At 34.3% G+C, this 21,167-nt stretch overlaps 2 protein-coding genes and 1 long non-coding RNA gene across 6 annotated transcripts in view; 1 reads left to right on the top strand and 2 right to left on the bottom strand.

The window, feature by feature from the left end:
- Positions 1–21,167, top strand: part of LOC125673265 (uncharacterized) — an 82,769-nt gene that overhangs the window by 18,387 nt on the left and 43,215 nt on the right. The gene's annotated exons all lie outside the window — the stretch shown is intronic.
- LOC130052675 (uncharacterized) lies at positions 6,565–7,766 on the bottom strand. The gene is made up of 3 exons (XR_008801052.1): positions 7,519–7,766; positions 6,836–6,961; positions 6,565–6,749 (listed from the first exon to the last, which is right to left on the bottom strand). It is a non-coding gene; the product is annotated as an uncharacterized LOC130052675 (long non-coding RNA).
- Positions 9,139–12,604, bottom strand: LOC130052673 (uncharacterized). The gene is made up of 4 exons (XM_056158360.1): positions 12,545–12,604; positions 9,636–9,691; positions 9,401–9,541; positions 9,139–9,291 (listed from the first exon to the last, which is right to left on the bottom strand). Exons 1-4 carry the CDS (start codon positions 12,559–12,561, stop codon positions 9,185–9,187), a joined length of 321 nt encoding a protein of 106 aa, XP_056014335.1. The 5' UTR covers positions 12,562–12,604; the 3' UTR covers positions 9,139–9,184.

Below are 21,167 nucleotides of genomic sequence, written 5' to 3'. Positions count from 1 at the left end.
TACTTTCTTATCAAATTGTACATAGACTTGGTTTAGGATCTCCCAAAGTTACATGTTAAGATATAGTGTGAAAATTATAATCACTATGATGAAAAATAAGGTGGCAACAAACAATAGGCCACCAAAATCCAACAAACACTGGATTTTCCGCCACCCAAGGAAAACAACATATAAACATGCCAGAGGAAAGAAAATCCTCTCTAATATCAGAATCTTGAGAAAAGGAAATTCAATAATACATAACACCACATAATACTTATACAATTTCAATTATCCAGCAAAACCCCTGATGCTATGACCTGGATTACATCAGTGTAACATATTTAGCACATACAGGAGTGCATGTATACTAGCAGCACAGGTATAGGAGGAAGTAACAGACATAAGCTGGCCTACGGAGGCTACTTATCACTAATAACTTACATATACTAAGAGTCATATAATGATGGCAGACATAATCTGACCCATCTAATGTTGATATGAAGACGGTATATGGGAGGATGGCAGACATAATCTGACCCATTTAATGGTCTATGGGAGGATGGCAGACGTAATCTGACCCATCTAATGTTTATCTGAAGACGGTCTCTGGGAGGATGGCAGACATAATTTGACCCATCGAATGTTGAGTGATCTAGTGACACCTACAGGGGAATATGACAGACATAATCTGACTCATTAGATTGAAAGAATAAAAGAACCCGTCCTTATATATCTCTTAACAGTATCGGACTTCCATCGACCCATTCGCTGTATCGCATTTTCAGAAAAACCTAACCTAGCTGCATGTGTTGCTGCTCCGATTCGAAAACTGTGACCTTTGTACAATTTTGGATTCAAACCCATGAATGAAATGGCTGCCTCTAATTGTTTTGAAACTAATTAATGTGCTACTGGGACCCCGTTAATAAACTGAAAAAGGGGACCTCTTGAATGTTTGAATTTACGCAAATAGTGAAAGAGAGCAAAAACTGGACAGAATTCCCTGTCAGGCTGGACCTCTAAGCAAATAGTAATTGATTGGTCAGCTTGCATAGTTTTTGCATGACGTAAAATTAAGCTTACACTGCTTAACCTCCCCTCTTTTGCTTCGAAATGGACGTCTGACCTTTGTATTACTTGAACTATAGCCTGTATTGACTTGGTAACTAATTCCCCTAGTCTGAAAAATCCAAAAAAGGCAGTGAGAAACAATGCTTTCAATAAAACACGGTGAAGAAAATTGGAGCATGTATGATGTATGGCATTGATGAGTTTCATGAGAATTTCCCCTGTTATTGGGAGTCGCAAGTCTGCCCCATGACATGATTTTTGACAGCCTTTTTAACAATTTTTGTACTAGAAAATTGTGGGATGGGTCTGGCAAGTTTAAAACATTCTGTTGTGTACATGACGGGAAAACAAATATCTATTTTTATTAAATTCAAAAAATAATTCAATGTTTAATTCTGGTTAAAAGAATGAAATCACATTTTAAAGTAAGATACGTTATAGTTTAAAATGTTTGAACTGAAAATAGGAAATCTACAGCGTATCTGTTTAAAATTTAATATCATTGGTAGGAATAATAGTGTTTACGTTCAAGTACATTGTAGGGTAAAATAAACTGATGTGTTAAATACCATTCAAAAAGGCCATTAGTTAAATCTATCTATCGTGTTTTTTATTCACCAAGAACCATCTTTATAATTCGCTGCATGCCTCCAATACTTTCCTTTGCATTATTTTGTTTTATCTTTTTACATGAATACATTTACATTCAGACTGAATGATCAACCAAATACAAAGCTAATCATCTCAAGCAAAATTAAAACGTGGTAAAGAAGGAAGAAAATATCCGTACAAAATGTATATTTGTCATATTTTTATGACTAATATAAAGAAGGAGGTAATGAAAGATCTCATATATCATGGGTATTTCCCGGAACAAGAACACATGTGACAAAATACAAAGTAATGGACAGCGAATCTAAGCTTTCATTTGAACAAAGATTGTGGTAACTGTGATATAGGGTAGCTTTTTATGAGTTAAATCAGTATTCTAAAGGAATAGTGTATCGAATTGCGATAGAGTATGACAGAAATTACTTCATACTTTAATATTTTCCCCGTTAGATTCGATGGAGAACAATAAGAGTCCGCATAACTCAATCGTAACGTCACATCTGATACCGTAACTTGATGACCATATGTGTTTACAAAAAGTAATGGACGCATATTTCCCTTCTTACGTGTATTAAAAGGTAGATGAATGATGCTTCTAAAATTAGAGCTGTGAATTTTGACTGAATATTGTGAAGCATGCCCAATCTCGGCTGTTGCGCGGAACCTTTCTTTTGATTGAAGGGGAGGGTAACCAGTTTGACTGACAAAAGATTACAAAGCTAGCGTCAGAAAATTGTGACGATTATATTTTGTCCATAAAATCCTGGACTTTTTACACCTTTCGAATCAATTGACGGGGTTTAATGTAAATGGTGTATAGTAAGAAATATGATGGATTGCAGAGAATTCAAATGATATCCTAAACTTTTAACGGTAATTTTTCGGAAAACTATCGAATTCTTTTAGAGATTTAAGCTCTTCATTGTGAAACTAATTTTCAGTATTAAAAGATGAAGACAACAAACACTGACCAATCTCATAACTCATAACTAATATACAAAATTAAAGGAAACTGAAGTTGATTAAAGATACATCCCTTTTCCCGTGACTCAATGATGAAATTATATAAATGATCAGCATATTTTATGGTTATAATCTTTCCGTAAGAAACTCTTTGTGTAATTGTTATATAAATTTCCATCTTACATTTTTAACTCATTGAAAGGGTGCATACGTGTGGATTATATTTAACGTGTGTCAGAGTACTCATGACAAGGAAGGAACCAATTCCACGATCTAACTTGTAACACGCCTTTGTTTCTATGTTTTAATATTATTTCCTGTTACAGTTTCAAAGTTCAGCTTCCTGTCTGTTTGCCAACTTTCCTAATGTGTTCCTAAGTGTTACACTTTGGTTGAATTAGTTCCGTATCCAGCTAGTTAATCTTAAGACTACATAAACATGTAAACATTTCCTAATGTTGTTAAAAGTAGACAGTTATACCTTTATAATCGGATGTTATTTAGTCTTAAAGGGGCATGGACACGATTTCAGCTGAAAATTTTCAATTTTTATTTTTCAATGTTTAATCTTTAGAATGCTTAACTAAGGTATTTCTAATAGTCAGCAAAAATTTGAATGTCAGCTGTCGAGGTCTATGGTAGATATAGAGCTCACAATTTTTTGTCATGTAAACATGGCTCCTGCCATGTTTTTGTTTACAAAGGTTAAATATATTGGTAAAAGTTTGTTTAAAGCAGATTTCTCAATTTATTAGTTAATTCTGAAAACAATTGAATAGTTTCTAGTATTTAACACATATCATTTTGTTTTACACATGCTAATTTTATCAAATAAACAAACATGACACGAGCCTTGTTTACATAACAAAGAATTATGATTGTTGTATCTCACTTGTAACTCCAGAACTGATATCAAAAGTTTGGTTAACTATTATAAATACTTTAGTTAAGCATTGTAAACAATGAAAATGGAAAAATAAAATTTTCACCTCAATTGTGTCCATAATATTATTTAAATATTTCCATGAATATTGTCTGGCCTTGACTGAATATTGAAATTATGTGTTATATTATTGGATTTTTTTAATTTGTAACCTGATTTTTGCAGAAAATGTAACGAATTAGTTTTGAATTATAACTTTTTAATCGTGAAACTAATTTCCAATATACAGAAATTGAATTGAATAAACTTGCGTCTCCTTCTCCGCAATTTGATATAAAGAAATTATATAGATCAGCATATTTTATGGTTTAAATGTACATTTTATGCTTACCATAGAAAACTCTTTGCATTATTATTATTCGAAATTACCAAGAAATATATTTCATTATAGCTCATCCATACGTGTGAATTGAATTCTACATGGATCAGACTGTCCGCCTGTTTGCCCTGTGCTTTTATTTTGTATTCGTTATTTCTTTATGGGATCTATGAAATTGATCACTGTTTATTATCTTCACCTTTCTTTATGACGGTATGGGACATTATCACCTTGTTGGGAGGTAGATTTAAACTTTCATTTACTTGTAGTTTTTTTATGATTAAATAGCGTTCTTTTAAGTAAAAGCCAAAACATATGTATCGGGGTAAAATTCATCACAAAGTGTACATAAGTGTAATGGATATTTAGTTTGTCTGTATTATTAAACATATTGGAGACATGGAGACATTTTTGCCGTTTTGTATGGGTATTAGGTTTGCATAACGTACCTTGATCAGCAAAGGCGCGAATCATAAATACAATGTATAAAGGTTTAGGGGTACAATATACATATCTACATCCTAACCGTGTGAATATCAATCAACAAAAGTTCAATAACTCCTGTAATTAGGTCGCATGATATCTGGTGTTTTCCATTTTAAGACCTTTCCTTTCATATCGAGTTTGGCTACGGTTTACTGTGTTCACAAGATCAAGATAGAGGAGTCAAGGCGGGCATGACGGGTCAACAGGGATTGCTTACTCCTTTAGACACCTGATCCTATCTCTGATTTTTGTAAGGATTTGTGTTTGCCCTGTTGTTGGGTTTTTCTTCTTTATATCAGTTTAGAAATAGATCACTGTTCGTTATTTTTACTTTATTTATCATGTAGCGAACGTATTTCAATATGTTTGTGTCCGGCACCGGTAGCTCAGTTGTTGCACGATTGCTTTGTAAGCGAGGGGGGGGGGGGCGTGGATCGTGAGTTTGAGCTTCCCTCGTGTCATGCCCGCGTCAACCTAAGACATAAATATAGGTAGTGATTACTCCTTCGCCAAATACTCGGCATTAACAAGTGCAAAAGTGAATTTCTCGGTTCTTTTGGATATACCCATAAGATAGAGTCGCCCTTCCATGGCAGACGTTGGCACGTTAAACAACCACACTACTACGACCGTAAATTCTAAGCATATGTCTAAATTTGTGGTACTTCACCTACAACTGGTGACGTCTCAATATGAGGGAGAAAACATCTTAAATGGACGTCAAACAAACTAAACAAACAAACAATACTTTTGGGTCGATTATTTAGAAACTGAATCAATCTCAATTATGATAGGCACATACTTTTGTACATGTATACTACAATATCACTGCTGTGCATATTATCAGATTTCACCCAATTGCGTATATCGATACTAGTGAAACTAATCAAATTATCAGTCATTCAAAAACTTACTTTGTTAAACATCACTCTGATTCCACACACAAGTGCTCTGAAGTTTAAATAAAAAATATGCTAGAGTTCCTCATTAACAATATCTTCGTGGTCTTTGGTGATCAGGTTTTCCAACAGTCTGTTGCAATTCCCAACGGCACGCATTCTGCTCCTTTGTTAGCTGACCTGTTTCTATATTCATATGAAGCAGAATTTATTCAAAAACTTCTACGCGAGAAGAAAAAATCTCTCGCTGTGGCTTTCAATTCGACATTTGGATATATCGATGACGTTTTGTCTATTAACAATAATAGCTTTCATTCATATGTCGATTTGATATATCCCTGTGAGCTTGAAATAAAGGACACCACAGAGTCGTCCACTTCTGCTTCATACTTAGATATTTTATTGAAAGTAGACATTAACGGCAAACTGACAACTCAACTGTATGACAAACGGGATGATTTCAGCTTCTCCATCGTCAACTTCCCATATTTATGTAGCAATATTCCATTATCACCTGCATATGGTGTTCATATATCTCAACTCATTCGATATGCAAGAGCTTGTTCTACGTATAGTCAGTTTTTAAATCGAAGTAAGCTACTGACAAACTAGTTGATGGTAGAGGGTTTTCAACAGTCTCGATTGAAGTCAGCATTTCGCAAATTCTATGGTCGTTATAACGATCTAGTTCGTCAATACAACCTCGTATTGGGTCAAATGCTGTCTGACGTGTTTCATATCGATTGTTAAGCCGTTCTTGGCACACTGATTTTGACTGCGGATAACTCCGTTTATCTGATCAGGATATAGGGCTCACGGCGGGTGTGACCGGTCAACAGGGGATGCTTACTCCTCTTAGGCACATGATCCCACCTCTGGTGTGTCCAGGGGTCCGTGTTTGCCCAACTATCTATTTGGTATTGCTTATAGGAGTTATGAGATTGATCACTGTTCGTTATCTTTACCTTGCATCACTAATAATGTTTTCTAGTACTTAATAAAAGATTTGAATAGCAAACAATGAGTAAATTGATGGTTGAAAGAAACATCCTACCAGACTTTCACACACGGTAACTGGTTCACCATTATTGTTCACAACAAGAATGCAAACTTTTACCAGGAACGTTTCAGTGCCGATCATATCATTTCACGAATCGCTCGCATTAAATACCTACCCAGGTATTGTGCATGTGAATTCTCTCTGGAACATTGATGAATACTTTGGATATTCCTGAGAGAATAAACTTCAGGTTTAGCACTGGGTATCAAAATGTCGGTATGTTCTTTTGAAAACTTACAAGCCGTCAAATTGCTTTAATTCATTTCAAAGCAAACTTTCCAGATAATTCCTTGTTAAAGCCTATCAGATATATATTGTCATTTCTTAACATATTTTTGTTACAAGAGGCACCAGATTATGTTTATATGCAAGCCAACAAAAGTGCCGTTTGGAAAATGGTGCAATCATCATCTTCTGAAATAAAAATAGCAACACGTATTAAATCAGATTTATACGTTTTCTTCGTTGAATTTAGATATTCAAAAATATGTTAACATTACTTGGATTCTACGCTGAAGTTGTTTTCAAAAACATGCTGGAGTTCCTCATTGACAATATCTACGTGGTCTTTGACGATCAGGTCTTCCAACAGTCAGTTGGAATTTCCATGGGTACGAATTGTTCTCCTTTAATAATCAACCACCTTTTATAAGGTGCAATTTATTACAAAAAACATCTGCATGTATATGAAAAGAAAAATTATTTTGTTGTGGCCTTCAATCCAACAGTTAGATATATTGACGGCGTTTTATTTAGCAACACTGTTCACATTCATTCATATCTTGACACGATATCCCAATGGACTCAAAATATTAGACAACACAGAGTCTTAGCATCTACTACATAATTGGGTATTTTATCGAAGACAATATGACAACTCAACTTTATTACAAATGGTATGACTTCCGCATTCCGTCGACAATTTCCCATATTTACCCGGTATGTACATGTAGTAATATTCCATAACGACCTGCATATGGTGTTTATGTTTATCAATTGAATCGATATACGAGAGTATGTACTGCGTATGATAAATCTTTAAATCGAGACAGGCTACTGACAAATGAGTTAATGTTACAGGAGTTTCATGGGTCCTTTTAAAGTCGGCATTTTGCCAATTATATGATCGTTATAATGATGTTATTTGTAAATACAACCTTAGGTCGAATGCAATGTTTCATACCAATTATTAGGTTGTTCTTTACATACTGCTATTGACTATTGATTACTTCTTATCAATATAGAGGACTCTCAGCTGGTTTGATCGGCGACGAAAGGATACTTGCTCTTCCTACGCACCTGATCCCACCTCCATGATATCCAGGGGTCCGTGTTTGATTCACTCTTAATTTTGTATTCTCTCTGGGGTTTCTGTTTGATATCATCATGTTTCATTATAAGTTTACACTTCAGAAAAAAATCCTGGGTGCTCATCGCTCTGACAAAAACAGTTACCACGTTTACATATATAAGCAGTTATGAACTTATAACTAAAATTATCGGTACACGTGAACTAATAATACATTCTATGATATCTTACTTATCGGATGGTTGAAAATATACATGATATCAATTATATTGATGCTGTCTTATGAGAAGAAAGTGTAGATAGCATTTTATCAGTGATGTCATGTCATTCCAGTAATTTACTTGCCCTTTTATTTCGGCAAAGTGGGTCTATCTAATCAAAATTTAATGGGTGTACATGTATGTAAGGTATATTAATCCTGGTAGAAATGTTAGCATGTAGTGATGCAACCATTGATGATGTTTTTCTGTGTGTGAATAATACTTCAATACAACATATTTGGAATCAAGACATTGATATACTACAACTACAAGTTTATCTAGAAAGTAGGTTTTCTTTGATTACAGCATCATATGTGGTAAGTGTGAAAAACTGCAAATTTTGAATTTACGATACAACAGCACTTTTGTAGAAGTTGTCCAATTAAGAATTAAATATTACTACTCTCTATTTTATTAAAATGTACAGATGTAATCAGGAAAATGAGACAAAGAGTTAACGACGTAAGTACCGCAATCATTTCAAGGTCTGAGAAAGGCAACAAGCAATGTGTGCAAAATTATGGACAACGGTATTTTCTTCTTTCGAAAGATTGATAAGGAAGACATGTCAAGGTAAAGTCAATAAAAAGAGTTAGGGTTTATAATACTAACAAACAATTAACAATTTAGACTTATATAAGTTTTTTTCAGATATCATTAATTGCATTAATGTAACACTTTTACGGTACTTAATTAATACATTACCATGTTCCCAGAAAATCTGCTATCATGTCCACAAAGTTTGCCTTCTTTGGTAAGGGAAGGGTATATGGATGGCTTTTTATACTCTTGTAGTAAGTATTATTATCAAATTACGATGGGATTCTCGCTACGCTTTCACGTGCTACACGATCATTGACGATGGAGTGGAAATGGTACACAGTCAATAGGCGTGACTTTAAGGGGATCATACATAGGAGATAAGCATTTCAGAGAGAGAGAGAGAGAGAGAGAGAGAGAGAGAGAGAGAGAGAGAGAAACACACACACACAGATTATTTCAGTGGTTTTTTCATGAAATATGTAATATATTTGTGGATGTTAGCATTTAAAATAAAGGTGATAATGTATTCTTTGATTCACACATCGTTTACTTTTTATTTCATGTTCTCACAAATTTTCTCCGCCTGATGATAACATTGTTGATTTATCATCAATCATTAAATGCACTTTATCGACATCTTTCCATTATTTTATTTCCAATACAAATATTATCAGACATATAAGTTATGGGAAGTTAAGTTTTACAATTAATGCAGTTTTCTCTAATAATCGTTATGCTCAGAGTATACAGCTTTTGATATTACCTGTTACGTGTCCTGCTGTTACTTGAGAAGATGAGGTGTGATCGATTTTGATTTCTTCCTTTCCATCTTTCAACGAATCATCTGAGAGACATATTTTATCATATGTATGTTTTACTCATTTTTAACATCTTACTACAATTTCAACTATGTTATAAAATTTACCTGTTGTGAATGTAAAGGTTATGTGTACCTGTTGTAGATAGTTGCTGACAGCCAAAACTCACATGGCAATATCTCCTCGGGCAGGTGCATTCGTGCTGACATTCTTCGCCATAGTTTGGATATTCACACATTATATAACAGTTAGACCCGACGTGCCCAAAAGGACATTCTGCAACAATTCATGTGATCAGAATTTTAAACTAGATTTAATAGATTAAACTGATGATTGTGTATCGCAAATTTCTTCCAAATGGTTTACCAACTTGTACAATTCTTATAGTCCTCATTCCAGTAGAAACCTTCGCAACACCCGTTGTTCCTGCAGTTAAAACAAAATCTTTTGAATAAATCTCGAAATGTTTGCCTATTTGTCATTCTGTGTTTTCTAGAACTTCTTGTGAAGATTAGTCTGAGTTTGTGGATGAATGGTCATTGAGCCTCTTAATTCAGTATAATGGTTTATAATTCGCACGATGATGAAGCGTCACTAGTTTCTGTTGTGATAAATAGACAGTTGTGTTGACAACACAGTACCGCAAATATGCAACAGACCCGCGGAGAACAATATACCACGGACACGCGGTCTTCTTCAAATCGCCAGTTCTCCAGATATGAAACCATTGTTGCAAACTTGTTGCAAACTTGCTGGAAACATTATTGTCAACAGTAAATATTGTTGTGAAATGGTGGTCAACGTATCTTTAAATATGTATAAAATGTCTTCCTTTCTTTTCGCAGTACAATGTAGAGCAAATTCTTGATAACGTTGGTTCATAACAAAAGAATGAGATTGTATAATATTTTCAATGATCATCTGAGTACCTTCGAATGCAATATTTCATGTTGATGGTTCAGCATTAGTTTCGTCCTACTTTCATATAGCTTTCATAATCTTAGTGGTTGCCAAGTTACACTAGTTAAGGATAGTAAGGGAATATGCAGCTCATATATATAATAACCTCGAATACAGTTAAAATATGAGGTATATATAAGTATAGCTAAGATTTTACTACATGCATGTAATACCTATAGTAGAAAGCATTACCTCAGTTCAATGCCCTTAGTTTTTCACTTTAGATTGTGTTCAAAATGACCGACCTAAATCCATTTGCTGTAAAACAGAGTAATTTTAAAGAGATTTTCATATACATAGATGATATTGAAGAGCTTCTTGTTTATTTGTTTGTTTTAAGCTTCTTCGAAATATTTTCATTGATATTCGAACGTCGCTAGATGTAGAAAAGGCATTTAATAACTTCTATAAAAATATAAACTTAAGAGCTGGGCAAACACGGACCTCTAGACATACCAGGGGTGGGACCATGTGCCTAGGAGAACTAAGTACCGCCTGTTGACAGGTCACACCCACCATTGGATCTATATCTTGACCAGGTAAACGTAGTAATCCGTAGTCAAAATAAGTTAACCAAGAACGGTCTAACAATTGCTTTGAAACACGTCAAATAACATTAGACCCAATGACAGTTTGAATCGGTAAATTAAATCCTTATAACGACTATACAATTTCCAAAATGCTGATTTTAAGTGAAGTCCTATGCTTAGCGCTTAATGACTGTAACGGTGACGTTTCTTTAACGTACTAACGCCTGTCGCGATATAGGACCAGTGGATTTTTTAGCGAGACACAATATAGCAATATAGCATAAAATGGGTATATATTTAACGAGAGCTAATTTTATCCACTTTAAATATCCAGGATAGATATATATTGCCTACAATATGCAATGAATTGTTAGCGATACTGAATTTTAGCGATCTCATCACTCTTGCTAAGCAAAAGTATATCCTCGCTAAAAATTTTGCTTATACGGTATATCCGAAATACCTGTGATTCTCAATTCCAAATGCCGAGCGTTTGGTGAAGGAGCAATCAATACCTTTTTTAAGTCATAGGTTTGACGCAGTCATGGCATGATCGGGATTTGAACTCACGACCACCCAATTAAAAAGCGATTACTCTATTACTGAACTACCGCACCGATGGAACAAGAAAAGATGACGAGCAGTGATCAATCTCATAAATCCTATAAAGAATGATAAAATTCAGATTAGGCAATGAACAACCTCTAGAAACACTACAGGTGAAATCAGGTGTCTAGGAGAAGTAAGCATCCTCTAATGACCGGTCACAACTGCCGTGAGCCCTATACCTTGATCAGGCAAATGGAGTAATTTGTAGTTAAAATCAGTGTCTAATACTTGTCTTACTTTGATATTTATCAAATATAGATATACGCCAAGCTAACAGCTTTACGTTATGGCAAACGGGATGCTTTCAGCTTCTCCGTTGTCAGCTTTTCAGATTTACGTAGCAATATTCCATTATCAAAAATCTGCATGTGATGTTTATATCTCTCACCTGATTAGATACACAAGAGCTTGTTCTGCGTATCATCAGTTTTTAAATCAAGGCAAGCTACAGACAAACAAGATGGTGGTGCAGGGTTTTCAACAGCCTCCTTTAACGTCAGCATTTCGAAAATTCTATGGCCGTTGCAAGGATCTAGTTTTCCAATATAACCTATCATTGGCTCAAATGTTATCTGACGTGTTTTATATCAATTGTTAGACCGTTCTTGGCACACTGATTTAGCGTTAGTACGCTTATCTCATCAAATGTTAGGGTTCATAGCGAGTGTGATCGGTCAACAGGGAATGCTTACTCCTCCTAGGTAAATGATCCTACCTCTGGCATATCTGGTCCGCGCTTGTCTACCTCTCTTATTTGTATTCCTTATACATGTAGGAGATTTGGGATGTATTACAGTTCGCTATCTTTACCTTTTCATGCATTAATACAAAAATTAAAAGCTGAGTCAACACGGTGCACTTTCGGGTTTGTTATCAATGTAATATCGATATCGAACACTAACCGTTGGTTTTATGCCCAAAACAAATTAATTCCGTTTTACACACTTAAATCAGCTATTATCCCATGTCTGAAATATAAGGACTAAAGCATCATTCTTAAATATCTGAACGATATCTCTTTGTTTCTTCAGTCGGGATATATTTTGTATTTATTCATTATTGTTGATAAACTGACATATGCGAGGTTGTATGGAGGACGTTCTTACAATTAAAGATGATTGTATGGGTGTATTTTCATTTGATGGAAAACATAAACATTGCTAACATCATAAACACATACCCGTTACATCCAGACATGTTTTGGGCACAAGGAAGCCATACAATTTTCCTCAAGAGGTACCACGGAAGAAGTGCGCCATTGTTAAACATTTTCAATATCACAACGGACCAGAGCCACAAACCCCATATTATGGCCCTTAAAATATATAAAAATGAAAGTAAGTGTTGAATAGGAGTCTTGGTGTTATAAATATGTATCAGAATCCGGGGCTTAAAAAAAACATGTTAGATTTTAAAAATAGGAGCACAACTAAAGCTGTATACATACTAGAACCGGATATGGTACCGTATTTCTGTCATTTTCCACCACAAACTGGTTATTTTGTAAAGGCTTTGTCATACTGGTTTCATCTCGCCCAAAATATTTAAAGTATTTTTATAATATACACCTTTTCAATTGACCATAAATGCAAAAATATTTTAGGGCGAGCTATGAGCACTATTTTTATTTTTAAAAAAAATGATATTCCGGATTGCTGAAAAATATTACGGTTATAATGCGCTAGTGGTGGTAAACTTGAATTTTACAGAAAATATGGCTGGTTTAAGTATCTTATGGAGAAGGAAACTACGTTTTTAATTTCGTGTCATGTATATGTACATAGGTCATTTTAGTTTGGTGTTTATTTTTAAAGCAAGGGAAATTCCCTCACCTAATCATAGTTTTCGGTTGCAGCTTGTTTTGCCCTTTTACTATAGATGTTCATTTTCAATACCTACAAATGTAGTTGTTTTCATTTTTTAAAGTCGTTCACAATACATCTTCATTGCATAGTTGCTTAAAAACTGTGTACAATTTTGGTAGTTTTACATTATTATCATAAACATTATCATTGAACGAAACGACAGTTACCGAAACTGTTAGGCCTAGTGACTGAAATGAACATGGCGCGGCGTCTTCTTTCACTTTGGGATATCGGAAAATATTCAGGCTTCACGCAAGTATTCTTGTATGGTACTGATATCATATCGAATAATTTTTGCTCTATTTATTTTACAAAAGTGTTACTACACAGCTTTAGACTGTCAACATTCGAAATAACTGTTTTATTTAACCTAACTTTACGTACATTGGGAGCAAGTCCTTCTTTGACCTACAGTACATCCAATTTTCGGGCTGAATATTAGCATGACCTGGTCAGGCAAAATGGAATTCAAAATAACAGATTTAAACTACAATATGACTTACCATAACATGCAGCATTGTCGCCAGTTAAATCCGACACAGTAAATTATGTAAGCAATTCATAGATAGCGATCCACATGTTATCGATGAGACATGACGTCATCTGTTGTAAGATATTCATGACGCATTTTATGCTTCGATAGGCGGATCAAGTAACCCCCATATGAAAATACTCGATATACTGGTTTTGTTTTGTTTTGATTTCACATATGATATCGTTGTACATGTTATGAGTTTTTTATTTTCTATTTTTATGTAACTTTACTTGTAAACAAAGACTGTGCGTTTTGTTTTTTGTTTGGGGGGGGAGGGTAAGACAGTACAGTATTTATAAATTGTGCATGTTTGATTCCGTTGATTTTCAATTTCATGGCCTAGTTCGAAGGCCTATCAACGTATCAGTGTTCCATTGTCCAATGTAAAATTAGAAAAGGAAAAATAGTGTCGTCTTGGTTGTCAAGGAGGTGTGTCCCAATGCCAAGTTACATTTAAACAATATAAACAAATATTTTTTTCAGCGTGCTCAACAAATCAAATTGCGTGATACAAGTAAAATTAAATTATGACAGACGGACTGAATGCTATATTATATATGTTTTGCCAATTAATAAACTGGACATGTGTTGTGCCAATAAATATATCTTAATTTAATAATCCAGCCTACAATAGCAACAGGAAATTGTGCTTAAATTGTCCAATCTTCAAAACCTTAAATTGTGTACATGTGTGTGGTGGCGGTGGTGGTTTTCATCCACTCAAACTGTCCCAATCCCCCTCCCAAATTCAATTTCTTTAAGTGTGCAGTGGATAGATCGCCACATGGACCCATCCAAGTCTACTGTAAGGATGTTTTAAAATATCGGTTTCAAATGCAATTAGTTCACACACAAATATATATAGACAACATTATTTGACGATTTGCATTTTAGTTGCTTCTATTCATACACGCTATACAACAGTACTGAATCTATAACTGAGAGAGAGAGAGAGAGAGAGAGAGAGAGAGAGAGAGAGAGAGCACCAGTAATTGTATACAGGTACGGGAAGTTTAATCAAATCTTAAATGTACAATATTATTCTTATTAATTAACCATTCCACTTCATTTTGATATATTTAATTTCTCTTTTTTCCATGTTAAATTATTCGGCTATCGTGAGTTAGGACTGCCCCCCCCCTCCCTTTTTTAAACCGATGTTACGTGCCTAGCTATCTAACGCCCTCTCAGTCAAAAATGAAATAAATATAAAATCTATATTACTACAACTTCATTGGATTTACTAGACTTTTTTTTACCACCGTAATACATGTTTATGCAAGCGGACAATCTAGGCATTTTAAAGAAAATTTCCATCTTCGATAGCAAAATGTGTTCAGCCCACGAAGAGCAGAATCGACCCAAAACCCATGGCAAGCGAAGATGATTTTTGCCCCCGTTTTCGGGTGTTATAACTGATATAAAAAAAATAGTATGTTCTATAACTTTCATTCAGAAGACGTGTAAGTTCGTGAGTCACTGAATAAACAAAAAAATTGTCCGCATTCTTATTTCAATCGCGTTGTCAACTGTACACTTTTTGATATTTCTACACTACCTGTAAACATGTAGACAGCGGATCTAAATCATCTAATATTCTTAATTACAATGAAAATTATACATTAAAATACATGTGGTGCACTAATATAAATGTTAATCTTTTAAAATAATCGCACAAATAAACCAATGCTTTTACTTGTCATTTTATGGTCCACATTTCTTTGAGCTGATATAATTCATGCTATTTAACAAATTGAAATCAATGCCAATTTATACCATGTGATATTCGTTTGTTCATTTTCAAAGTCAAATGATCCTTCTCTTGGTGAACTCGTGCTGCTTGTGCTGTGAAACAATGTGCGACTAACACGTACAGGTGTTTGTGTACGGGATGTCGAGAATTTGGGCGTTTCATAAAGGTGTGAACGTCTGCGGGGAAGTCTGCATACGGATATATATCAATATCTTGATATATCTATATACAAGAAATAATCCCGATTTACAAACATGTTGAGGTTTCTACTTAGAGATAATTAAAATCCATTTAGTGACACTGTCCACTCTATATCTGCTTCAAACATATAAACGTGGAAAGTTAATACAGAACGGACGTCATAAGTTAAGGGTAATTAAGATGAATTGTTTCGAATAGCAAACTCCAACATGTAAACAATTTAAGTAAGTTTACAAATCAGTATGGTAATTCTTTAAAGATAGACAGTGAAGGTACATTTTTAAAAATTAAATTACTATTTTAAATTTACAATAATATATATCATTAAATGATATGAATATATACAAGTCGCCGTTTTATACGTTTTAATTTTCACCCACTAATATTTCGCTTAGCATTTCTTTTTATCACATGAAGGTGCACGGTGGCACAAAGGAGGCACAGATGTCAGATCTCCGTGGACTTAAATGTCTACCTCGCTCAGAAAATTAAGACTTCAGAGGTGCCGACAATTTTCAAGGTCCACCGTGTTTTATTTTTAAAAAAATAGTTTTAAAACTCCATTTTTGCAATTAGTTACTATAATAACTCAAGTTTAATCAAAATTATACAGTTGTCTCTCTTTTTTTAATCCTCAATTATATCAATTTTAATGGAAGTTGATACAAATAGATATATGCAACTTGAAAATATAAACTCGTCTTTGAGATAGACGGTAAAACAATACTGTTTGCTGTGGTCCTTTCACTGCAAGGAATTTTAATTTTTGATCACGATTTTTCAATTATGTTCAATACAGCGGGGAAAAAATTGTAGTGTTATGTAGTAAGAAGGGGGGGGGGGCAATATATCACAAATTTAAACATCGTGATAGAAAATATACAAGTTCCTAGTATTTTAACAGTTGTGATTTACAATCAGAATAAGCCCAAAAAATATATATTAACCTATGCGTCCATTATTTGTGTATTACACTGTGATTCTCATAACGTCAACATCATGACGTTATATAGTTTTTCTGTTGAAAAACAACACAAAGTGTAAACGACTGTAAAACGAAAACTAGAAAAGATATTGTTATAAAATAAATTGTTCTATGACCTATAAATCCTAGAGCATCAACTGTGAAAGTCTCATTTATTTTGGTGAAAGGGCCAATTTTAGTACATTGTGGCTCTGGTCCTTTAAGCCCGAAGTCATTCTAAAAGGAAACGCAGATAAATCAAACTGTTTTTTTTCCTTGTCTCTAAAAGACAATTTCCTCTTTCTATCACGGTTATGATGTAAATTTGTTAATGAAGGATTTCAAATATTTCTTTCCATTGATTATGATGTATATTCCGAATGTGTGTTTACGTTCGGGGATCCTCTTCGCAATGCTTCAGCAAAATTGTTTCTTTTGGGAGGGTGGGGGTTACGCAGGTACAGTACAAGAACATTGTCCAATTGACAACAGTGTGTACCCCAAAATGGCAAAATAGGATCACTTTGTTAACGGGGTTAAACCCCCGAAATCCCCCTCTAACCTGGAGCCAGCTAAAGCCGTATCACTCAATCAAACAATATCTGGGCTCCATTCTGTTCAAAAAGCCTACTAAGCAAATTCTAGTTATAAACTGAAGAGATTCCACTGTTACATTCAATCTTTACAATATTAATCTGGGCATGCGCGTTATTGACTGAATTAAAATGGTATATACAATTACATTAAAAAAAACATCAAATCAAGGTTTTTCAGCACATACAGTAAAATGAATTCGATTTGGAAGAAACGCATAAACAGACAAATACATGTACCAATATCATAAATCAATGTATGAAGAAGAAAAATCTTTTCAGATATTTACAATCTACAATGTCGGCCGGAACTCTTATCCGTTTAAATAAACAAGAAATAATGAGAGAATTAGATAGTTTACTTGAGGAATATGTATCGGTTCCAGCTGACAAGGCTTGTAACAACATTGTTTTTGTTCTAAAACTGAATTGTAAACAAACTTGAATTTAATTTCACCTTGATAATTCAATGTATACTCAAAGCTCTCCTTCCAAAGAAAAAATCTTCAAAATCATGTTTCAATTTCAAACACATTTGATATCCCAGCCAATGGTTGAATGAATATGAATTACCGTACCCATACTGGATTTTAAAAACCACACAAATGCCCTTGCAGACATGTAAATGTTTTACAAAGCCCTATATTTACCTCTCACTAAGATATTATCTGTTATGAAGGAGAAACATCTCCTAGGTACCTGATCCCACCTCTGGTGTATCCAGGGTCCGTGTTTGCCCAACTATCTATTTTGCATTGCTTATAGGAGTTATGAGAGTAATCAATGTTAGTTATCTTCACCTTTCATCACACTTATTTATCGTGAGATTGATCACTGTTTGTTATATTCACCGTTGATTATACCACAACATATGCACGAAGTGGTTTATATCAAGTGTGGATTCTAAACAATCCCAAAGCATTTTTGGAAAACTTAATTTTTCACTTTTCTCCCAAATCAATACCATAAAACGTAGGAAATTTCAGAAATTTACACGCTCATTCCTTACAATAAATTAGAAAACAGGTTTTTCACATCACTGAGTTTGACTGCGGATTACTCCGTTTACTTGATCAAGACGTAGGACTCGCAGAAGTTGTGACCGATGTACGGGGGATGCGTACTCCTTATAGGCACCTGATCCCACGTCTGGTATATCCAGGGGTCCGTGTTTGCCCAACTCTTTATCTTTTAATCCTTAGAGGAGTTTGATCACTGTTTGATCACTGTTCGTTATCTTCACCTTTCGTCATCAACAACTTTTTCATCAATACAAATGGAACACAACATTATTCATATTTTTTATTTCATTTTAGCTTAGCTGTTGAAAATATTCATTTTCATTCATATGTATACTTTCGATATATCCCAGTAAACTCAAAAAGAACACAATAGAGTCTTCTACATCTGCTTCATACTTAGATTGTTTCCACATAGATGCTAGCGGCAAATTAACAACATGATTTTATGAAAAACTGGATGACCTCAGCTTTTCCATTGCTGACTTCCGATATGTGTGTAGTAATATTTCAATATCACCTGCATATATCTCTCAACTAATTCGATACATAAGAGCTTGTTCTGTGTATGATCAGTTTTCAAATCGAGGCAGGCTACTGACAAAAAAAATCATGTTACAAGAGTTTCAACAGTCCCGTTTAAAATGAGTGTTTCTCAAATTTTATGGTCATTATAACGATTTAGTTTGCCAGTACAACCTGTCATTGGGTTAAATGCTGTCTGTCGTGTTTCATACCCATTGTCAGACCGTTCTTCACACACTGATGTTGACTATGGATTACTCCATTTACCTTATCAAGACCTAGGACTTCATGCCCAACTCTTGGTTTTATATTCTTTATATGAGTTATGAGATTGATCACGATGGAATATCAAACTAGCGATAAGAACCACACAAATGAGATAAAAAGACATACTAAATGTTATATTGCTGCCGTGCAATATGTGGTTTATCTATATCAATGTAAACTCATGATGTCATAACCACACATCCAGCGACAATGACACATGTAAAACAAAATTGTTTATTGTGTCATATACATGTAAATATCGACAAAATATGGAACATTTCAAATACATGTCATGAAATATACATGTGAAACACTGAAAATATATCGTATTATGAGGGTATGTTGATTTCAATAATTGACAATTTTGTTCAACGGAAAAAAATCCATCTAGCATGGTAGATCCGATTTTCTTCGGTTATACACTAAAATAAAACTGCTAAAGTATAACAATATGCCGCATGTTTTTAGAATGGAAGGTAATAAAGTTACATATACTTACATTACTGCTGGAATATTCTGTTAAGAAACATTTGAAAGAAAACTCTAGAACATTAGTGTAACATGTAAAACACTGAAATATTTTCGTGTTTAGATGTTAAATAATGACTTTTTACTGAAAGCGGAATGTTGCACTTTTAATAAATTTTCGGAGTTTACCGTTATTATCCTCGTAATGTTGGGTCAATGTTTAAACTCGTACTTTTTATTTGTATGTTAGGTACATTGGTTATCTATTCTAACAGGCATGCAATGGTATATGTTACACGGAAGCGAATATTATGACGTTGTAACAATACAAAATGTTCTCATATAAACACTCAAAATAGTTTAAAAGGTTAGTTGCTTCCCGCAGAATTTTAAAGAGCCTCCAAATCCAAAGAGATCTTCATGGCAATTTTCATGATAGCTAATCGTTCCCAATGGCACCTAAGTTTACATTCCTGCAATATTGTAGTTTGGATGTGGTAAACCAGAAATCTTCACCTTTCACTTTTCGCGGAACGTTAATATCAGGGAGAATATTGTAAACAAACTTATTCCCGGTTACTTTATTTCACGATTCATTTGTGGGCAACTGGTTCGTGGCGAGTAATTTTCGTGATCAAGCCTTTTTCGAGCCTATGACAGACATTCAAAGACCTATTCGCGAGAGAAACAATCGCGACGATGAGGTTCTTGAGAAACTCGTGAATCTTTTTCGCACGCGAATAAAAGTTGGTGTACAGTATATGATCTCCCATAGTGTGGTATTAGATATGATCTGTATAAAACAAATTGTGTTTTTAAAACACACACTCACACATAACTGTTTCCTACAGCTGTCTTCGAGTTCCAAAACCATAACATAATTGATTCCCTTTCTGTACATATTATACCGCATATCGTGTCAACAATATTATTCCATTAAAAGAAATGCACAATGATATGAAAACAAAGACACATTTAGAAGCAATGCATTTGTGCTTATGAAGGAAAATGGAATAAAAAACAACACATCCCTTCTTTAGGGCGAATAAATGAAACACGCAAATTAAATCAAATAATACAACAAAATGTAAACAATTTCCAGTCTGGTGATTTCGAAGTTATTTTCGCCTAAATAAGTAAAAAGAATCGGGAAATAAAAAGAAAAGAACTTAAGGCAACAAAACGAAATGGTGAAATAAGTTGTCCTAAAGTAAAATGAGAGGGTTTATGTATTCTTTCTAGACATGAAAACTTACTTTGTCCGCCATTTTAGAATTGCGCAATGTCATACACCAAATCAACCGGTGACTGACCTCAAACATTCTCTTCCACAAAGTTATCGGTCCTTTCTCTCCCTTATACGGAAGAGAAAGGACCGATAACTCTGTGGAGGAGAATGGACCTCAAGGTATCATACCGGTAATTGTATAATCAAAATGAACTTAGTCAATTGTAGTTCCATATATTTGAATAAATATTTTTTTCCTTGCACGATTTTTCTCATTTCCTCTTCTTCTTTTCTCTTAATTTTTCTACCCCTGATTAGGAAATTTTGTGTAATTTGTAGAAATAACCAACTGTATACAAAGGAACTATTTACTGTTGGTAGCTGA

Source organism: Ostrea edulis, chromosome 3 (genome assembly GCF_947568905.1).
Source record: "Ostrea edulis chromosome 3, xbOstEdul1.1, whole genome shotgun sequence".
Taxonomy (NCBI): Eukaryota; Metazoa; Mollusca; class Bivalvia; order Ostreida; family Ostreidae; genus Ostrea; species Ostrea edulis.
The sequence above is the reverse complement of the archived record's forward strand: the minus strand, read 5'-3'. Positions and strand labels throughout refer to the sequence as shown.